General features: G+C 55.6%; 1 protein-coding gene across 1 annotated transcript; it reads left to right on the top strand.

Moving 5' to 3' along the window:
• The first annotated feature begins 1889 nt into the window (after positions 1-1889).
• On the top strand, positions 1890-6854 carry LOC127258603 (uncharacterized). The gene is made up of 5 exons (XM_051285516.1): positions 1890-2156; positions 2225-3312; positions 3440-3765; positions 3841-4899; positions 6688-6854. Exons 1-5 carry the CDS (start codon positions 1890-1892, stop codon positions 6852-6854), a joined length of 2907 nt encoding a protein of 968 aa, XP_051141473.1.
• The last annotated feature ends 785 nt before the right edge of the window (positions 6855-7639 follow it).

The following is a 7639-nucleotide window of genomic DNA, read 5'->3' as shown; positions in this document are numbered from 1 at the left end:
TTCTTGGAAAGATCTTACCGACGGTTTTGCGAGTTCTGTTTGGGCGGGGAGTTGTTTTGCAGCATCTTAATCACGCCATATTGTGATTCGCCTCACTTCGAGGCGCTGACTACATGGACTTTGGATTCGGGGGACTTGGTTCATCAAAGGATTCCCGATGAGAGTTCTCAAATGGACCCCCGATTTCAAAACTACCGAGGAACTCCACATGTTCCGGTGGGGTTACGCTCCCACTTCTTCCTCTCACATGTATCACAGAGATCTTTTATTTACAGTTGCTGCTGGCATTGGGACCCCTCTGAAGGTTGATACCCTACGGCGACTCGGAGTCGGTGCTCCCACGCCAGAGTCTGTGTGGAAATTGACCTTACGAAGCCCCTTCTGCATGCCTTCGAGATTGATGTGGGTACTGGTGTGCTCGCAGAAGGTCATCTACGAGCGGCTCCCTAGCTTCTGCTCACTCTGCCGCCATCTTGGGCACAAAGCGGAGGCTTGTTTACGCAGACCTTCTTCGCAGCCGGTACCAGTTACCATCTCAGCTGCGCAGAATCCTCCGCTGCGCCTTCTGGTCGCCATGACTCGGTGCATGGCCCTTCTGAGATCTCTGCAGCCCCGCCTCTGGTGATATCATGGAATCCCGGCCCCCCACTGCTCGACGCCGTCGTCGGCGCCGCAATCGAAATAGGGGTACGCCTTCTACTGGTATTACTAATGCTTCTGGCTCCTTGCAGGCCCCTCCTCAGCTCCTCCGACGGGACCCCAGCCTTCTACCCGGAGACCTTCCGATGACATCCCGGAGTTGAATGGCTCCAGACGTCTTCGCTCTGTGTGCGGGGTGACCTTTGGGGAGATACAGGTGGCCCCAAATCCATCACAGACGCCCGAGAAGTCCCTGCAGATATGCAGCTCACACCGCGCATCTCAGCGGCCCTGCGGAGGCTCATCGCCCCCACGCCCCTCCTCGGGTGACCTTGCCCACTCACGGGGGGATGCCTCCGCGATGCTGCTTACTTCTGGTGTTCGAGTTACCTTTGGGGACTTTCTGGCGCCTTCGGAAACCTCGCCGGCCCGCCCTCTGGCCGGACAGACTACAGCTGAGCCTCCGATTGACAGTCCTGCCTCCCTCTGGATGACTGTCGACTGAGTCCCACTCCAGCGACTCCTGCCACCGCCTCGGCCCTTGGTCTCCTTCCGCAGCCCCTATTGGCCACTCAGGTACCACCCTCGTCGCCTTTACCACTGCTTGCTGATGATATGCAGGTGCCGCCGGAGCCTGTGTCGCCTCCTCCTGCTCAATCCTTGGCAATTTGGGGACTCCCCTCTGGTCATGGCCTGGATAAGGGGAAGGCAGTGCTGCTCTCTGAACCTCCTGCATCCCCTATCCGCGATCGACGTGATCTTTCAGTGGACACATGCCTATCGGCTACTGGTTTCCCCTTCCTCGGACACCCAGCGGGACGAGGACTCTGCACTACAGGCCACCTTCGCCGAGGACTCGGATGGTGACTCGCCCCTTATTAAGGATGGCCAACCGCCCCTCCTCGATTCACTATCTCTTTCCCCGAGAGGTACCACTGATTTTCACTCTGGTGATCTACCTGCTGATGCAATTACAGGGACAGAGCTCCTCCCTGAATCTGGTCCGAACCCACCCCTCCTGCGGACTTCATCGGAACCGCTCCCTGTTGTCGCTCTGTCGACGGAGTCGCATCCGAGCAGGGGGGTGTGCGTTTTAAACCAGGCCGCTGAACCTCCGTCTCTCAGCGGATCTTTGGAGACAGTTCAGATGACCGGCCACAGGCTCTGCCGCCGGCCTTCTCTAGACCGATCACCCGCAGCATCTCCCGTCAGCAAGTAAGTTCCTCTCGTCGCCCTTCTGCCAGTTCCCGATGACAGACACCTCCCTCTTGGTTTGGAATGTGCGCGGAATTGGCAACCCCCGAGCTCAACGAGAGGTACATTGGCTCTGCAAGCAGCACCGTATCCGCATTCTTATTCTTCTGGAGCCTATGGTTTTTGCGGATGTTGCTTTCTTTTGCCGGCGTTTTGGCTTCTCCCAGATGCTTACTAACGCGGTCAATTCTATCTGGATTCTTGCTGATGACTCCTATAAACTGGAGCCTATTTCGGAGATCGATCAGTGTCTTCATGTGCAGGTTTCGTCTCCGCAGCACCGCCGCCCTTTTTCCTATCTGGGATCTATGCGCGATGTTCTGTCACCCAGCGCCGTGCCCTCTGGTCTTTCCTACAGGACACAGCGGCCTCGTCATTGGGGTCTCCTTGGCTTATCGGTGGCGACTTTAATGCCATCGCCGACATATCTGAACGGAAGGGCCCAGGTCGCCCTAAGTTGCGCTCTATTCAGGATTTCTCAGCGGCTATCCTTGATGCGAATCTTATCGATGCCGGTTTTGAAGGCTCCCCCCATACATGGACAAATCGACGAGTTTGGGAGCGCCTGGACCGCATTCTCTACAACACTGCCTGGGAGGATTTCGCTGAGACGACTCGTGTCAGACACCTCCCGCGGATGCACTCGGACCACGCCCCGCTCTTGGTCCGATTCTCGCATGAAAGACACCGCCTTGCCTCTGCATTCCGGTTTCAGAACATGTGGACCAGACACCACACTTTTCAGGACCACGTCCGCCAGAGTTGGGTTGTCCCGACGGGCACCACCGGTCTCCTCAACCTGCGACTGAAACTTGGACGACTCAAACAGGCTCTGAAGTGGTGGAACAAACAGGTATTTGGGAATGTTTTTCAGGTATTGGCAGCAGCAGAAAAAGACGCAGAGGAGTGTGAAGCGGAGTTCGATCGGGATCCCTCTGACGCCAACCTCCTCCGCCGTCAGCGTAGCGCTGCGGCTTTGACGCACGCGATTGCACTGGAAGAGGCTTACTGGAAACAGAAAGCAGCCTGTCGGTGGGCGGTCGAGGGAGAACGGAACTCCCGTATGTTCCATTCCATGGTGAAGGAACGACGCCGGCGGGCGACAATCTTCTCGATGGCTGACGGTGCTCGTACCCTCACTGATCACTCAGATATTAAGCAGTCAGCCATTTCCTATTTCTCTGGGATGTTGGGACAGCCTGATGATGCCGACACGTCGGAAATGGATGCCTTGGCACCCACCCACCGCCCCAGGTTCCGCCGGCCGAGTGCACTCGGTTGCTTGAACCGCCTACACTTGCGGAGACTCGTGCTGTGGTCTTCTCGATTGATCAAGATAGTGCGGCTGGTCCCGATGGCTTCTCTGCCGCCTTCTACCAGAAATGTTGGGAGATCATCCGGGAGGATGTGTTTGATGCTGTACTGGATTTCTTTTCGGGAGCCCCCCTCCTGAAGTTTTATACAGCGACGACTCTTGTACTTATCCCAAGAAGGAGGGGCCACTTGCATGGGCTGATTATCGACCTATCAGCCTCTGTAATGTCAGCAGTAAGATCTTCACAAAGCTACTCACCACGCGCCTTAGCCCTCTACTGCCGCAGCTTCTATCGCCGCATCAGAGCGGCTTTGTCAAAGGCCGCGCAATTGCGGACAATATCCTGTTAGCGTCGGAGATGGTCCATGATCTTAATCTGAGAGGAGGCTCGCACAATTTATTGCTGAAATTGGACCTTAACAAGGCGTACGATCGGGTGTCATGGCGGTTCTTACGGCACGCCCTTTCCAGGTTCGGTTTCCCGGCTCACTTCATCACTTTGATTATGAACTGTGTTGAGCATGCGTGGTACTCGATCCTTGTGAATGGGGACCTGGGTGGCTTCTTCCCCTCCTCGGGAGGCCTTAGGCAGGGAGACCCCTTGTCCCCGACCCTTTTTGTCTTGGCTGCAGATCTCTTATCACGCGGCTTGGAGCGCCTCTACAGCCGTTTTCCGGATCTGTACTATCGGTGTCGTGGTCGGTTCCGGCTGACGCACCTTGCTTATGCGGATGATGTCCTCATATTCGCTAATACCTGTGGCAATCGCATCAGCCTTCTGACCGACTTTCTGACGACTTACGCACGGATTACTGGCCAGAAGGTGAACTGTCAGAAAAGCCAGCTTGTTTTCAGCCGCCAGTGCCCGGAGACTGTTCAACGACAGCTCCAATCGGTGACTGGTTTTGGCGCAGCTGAACTCCCTCTTACATATCTTGGCGCGCCCCTCTATGTGGGCAATCGGCGCAATATTCTTTATGAGGAACTCCTTGGAAAACTCCGTCGTTATCTGCAGCGCTGGGATCGCTCGGTTCTATCTCACGGGGGTCGATTACAGTTAATCAGGAGCACTTTGTTCTCGCTCCCCCTATATCTGCTGCAGGTACTTTGCCCCCCCCAGGCGGTACTTCACTCTGTGGAGCAACTTTTTGCTCGTTTTTTCTGGGGTTCTTATCACGGGCACCGCCGCCGCCATTGGATCTCCTGGGCGGATATTGCACGGCCACAGGAGGAGGGTGGGCTTGGCATTCGTCGCCTGGCCGATACGGTTCGGGCCTTCTCGTTTAAACTATGGTGGCGACTCAGAGATGGCTCCTCCCTTTGGGCTCGCGCGCTTCAACAGAAATATTTTCGGAATTCCTTCCCAGGACTTGCACCCTGCAGGAGCTACGACAGCCCGGTTTGGAAGCGTCTCTGCCAGGTTCGAGATGAGGCACAGACTCAGATCACTTGGAATTTGGGGCGCGGGGACTGCTTCTTCTGGTATGATATTTGGTGTGGAGATCGTCCGCTATGCGCTGACCGCCAGGACCGCCCTCCGCCGATACGGGTGAAAGAGATGTGGGTTAACGGGACGTGGGACATGCCGCGCCTCCGAGCTTACCTCCCTGAAACCCTTGTTCAGCAGGTCTCGGCGATTCCTCCTGATCTCCAGACTGCGGATCAGCCGATCTGGAAGGCCTCGACCACAGGTACTTTCTCTACAACCTCAGCATGGGAGATGAGCCGAACAGCTGGAGCACGGAGCTGGCTCTCTTGCAGCTTGTGGTCGCCGCTTCTTACTCCTACAATGTCGGTATTCCTATGGCGTTTATTTCGCCGTCGGATACCCGTCGATGAGGCCTTACGGAAGATGGGCCTCCCTATTGTCTCTTGCTGCCAGTGCTGTCGGGAGTCTGAGACGATCGAGCACTTATTCTTCTCGTCGGCGGTTGCCCAGCGCGTGTGGCGCCATCTTGCTGATCTATTTCATATCCAAATCCCGCGGACACATGCGCCCCACCTGATGGTTTCCGCTTGGCGTCTGTCCTCCCCACATGCGCGGAGTATCCGTACTTATATACCGCTCCTGGCCTTCTGGTTTCTTTGGACGGCACGGAATGACGCCAAACACCGAGGTATTCAGATTTCATCTGACCGGATTATTTGGCGTATTCACTGTCATTTGCAGGTCTTAGGCCGTGCTGGCCTCCTTCAGCGTCAGCACTGGCCTGGGGAGGTGCACCTAGCCTCTAGTCTCGGTCTTCGCCTCCCACCTCCGGTTCTTCGGCCGCCGGTCATGGTACGCTGGGAAGCCCCGTCTCCAGGCTGGTTCAAACTCAACACTGATGGGGCATCGCTCGGGAATCCAGGCGCCGCTGGAGCCGCGGGCGTCATTCGGGATGCCACCGGCGCCCCAATTGTGGCATTCCAAGTTCCCCTTTTGAATACGACGAACACTTTGGCCGAACTGCAGGCGATTCGATCTGGAGTGGACCTGGCGGTTGCCCGCGGCCTCCTCCCTCTCTGGATCGAGACGGACTCGGCCAGCAGTATCTCTCTCATCTCCTCCTCGACGGGACACTGGACTCTCCAGCCTTGTCTCCACCACCTGCGCCTACAGCTTCGCAGCATCGAGTGGAGGATCTCTCATATTTTCCGCGAGGGCAATAAAGCGGCGGACAACTTGGCGAACACCTCTGTTGCCCTTCCTCATATGCGGATCCTTGAGCCGGCGGACATCCCAGCGAGGACCCGTGGCCTCATCCATGCTGACGCGGCGGGCCTCCCGTGCTTTCGCTTCCGTTAGCTTTTAGTTGCTTACAATCTTTATTTACATTTACAGCACTTGTACCGAACTTTGCAGAACTACGTATGGCTTGATCCCGTTGGGGTACGTAGGCAGCTCTTTGAGCCCAGCCAAAAAAAAAAAAAAAAAAAAAAAAAAAAAAAAACCCTAAACCCTAAACCCTAAACCCTAAACCCTAAACCCTAAACCCTAAACCCTAAACCCTAAACCCTAAACCCTAAACCCTAAACCCTAAACCCTAAAACCCTAAACCCTAAAACCCTAAACCCTAAAACCCTAAACCCTAAACCCTAAACCCTAAACCCTAAACCCTAAACCCTAAACCCTAAACCCTAACCCTAAACCCCAAACCCCAAACCCTAAACCCCAAACCCCAAACCCTAAACCCCAAACCCTAAACCCTAAACCCCAAACCCCAAACCCTAAACCCCAAACCCTAAACCCTAAACCCCAAACCCCAAACCCCAAACCCCAAACCCCAAACCCTAAACCCTAAACCCTAAACCCTAAACCCTAAACCCTAAACCCTAAACCCTAAACCCTAAACCCTAAACCCTAAACCCTAAACCCTAAACCCTAAACCCTAAACCCTAAACCCTAAACCCTAAACCAAAAACCGCCTCTCCACCACCATCGTCTTCCTCACCCCTGAAAACCCCCGTCATCCTTACTCGCACCACCGTTCTCCCAGCACCGGCGCCGGCGTTCGAGCCCGATATAGAGCCGCTGTATCGCCGTCGACCTGGAACCTACTGTTCCGGTCGATCTCCAGCCATACCCTCGCCGTCGTTGTCTTCATCATCCTCCAACGACCTAGACTGCTCCTTGCCGTGGCCGGATTCGTTCACCGTAAAGTGACGTCATCGTCGGTTTTACTTACGCACTGAGATCGTCTACCACAGACGTCACTCCGATCATTTTCCGGCCGAATCTCCGCCACCATCGTGTTCCCAACCCCAAAAAACCCCCAACCTTGATACTCATACTACCCCTCCGCCGTCCCCGTCGCCGGAAAGTGGCCCCGATCCGGGAACACTCTAAAACCGCCGATCGGAATTTGACCTGTTCCGGCCGGTCTCCACTGAAACCTTCACCACCACTGTATTCCTCACACCAGAAAACCCCCACATCCAACTTCCCGTCGTCGGAGTCGTTCGCCTGAAAGTGACGTCATCCTCGGTGGAAAAGTCAACATTGGCGTTGCGTGTATTTCCGACGTCCGATCTCCGGTCTCTCATCAGATTTGTAATCTCCACCCTCGAAAACCCCTAGACGGAATTGGATATCGCCGAACATGTGTGTAAACTCGTCGGAGCTCCGGTAACCGCCTGTAACCGCCTGGTAACCGTCGCCGGAGACCGATTCCGGAAAATCCTGATGTCCGATCGTGTGTCTGATTCCACCATGGTGTCGGCTACCCCTGAGAACCCCCGTACCAGCCTGTTTGCCGCCGGAGACCGCCTTCTGACCGGAGCAGAGAGATCGCCGGAATATGGTGCTGGCCGCCATGATGTTTCCCGTCAATTGGGACGTCCGATGACCGCGATCTCTTCTCCAATGAATTCACAACACCAAAAAACCCCTATCATGAGTCCACTCCCGTCGCATGCATTCACTCCTCCGGTCGCCGGAAATGGTGGCCC

This window comes from Andrographis paniculata, unplaced genomic scaffold (genome assembly GCF_009805555.1).
Source record: "Andrographis paniculata isolate CXL003 unplaced genomic scaffold, ASM980555v1 Contig14END, whole genome shotgun sequence".
In the NCBI taxonomy this organism is placed as follows: Eukaryota; Viridiplantae; Streptophyta; class Magnoliopsida; order Lamiales; family Acanthaceae; genus Andrographis; species Andrographis paniculata.
This window is presented reverse-complemented; position numbering and strand designations above follow the sequence as displayed.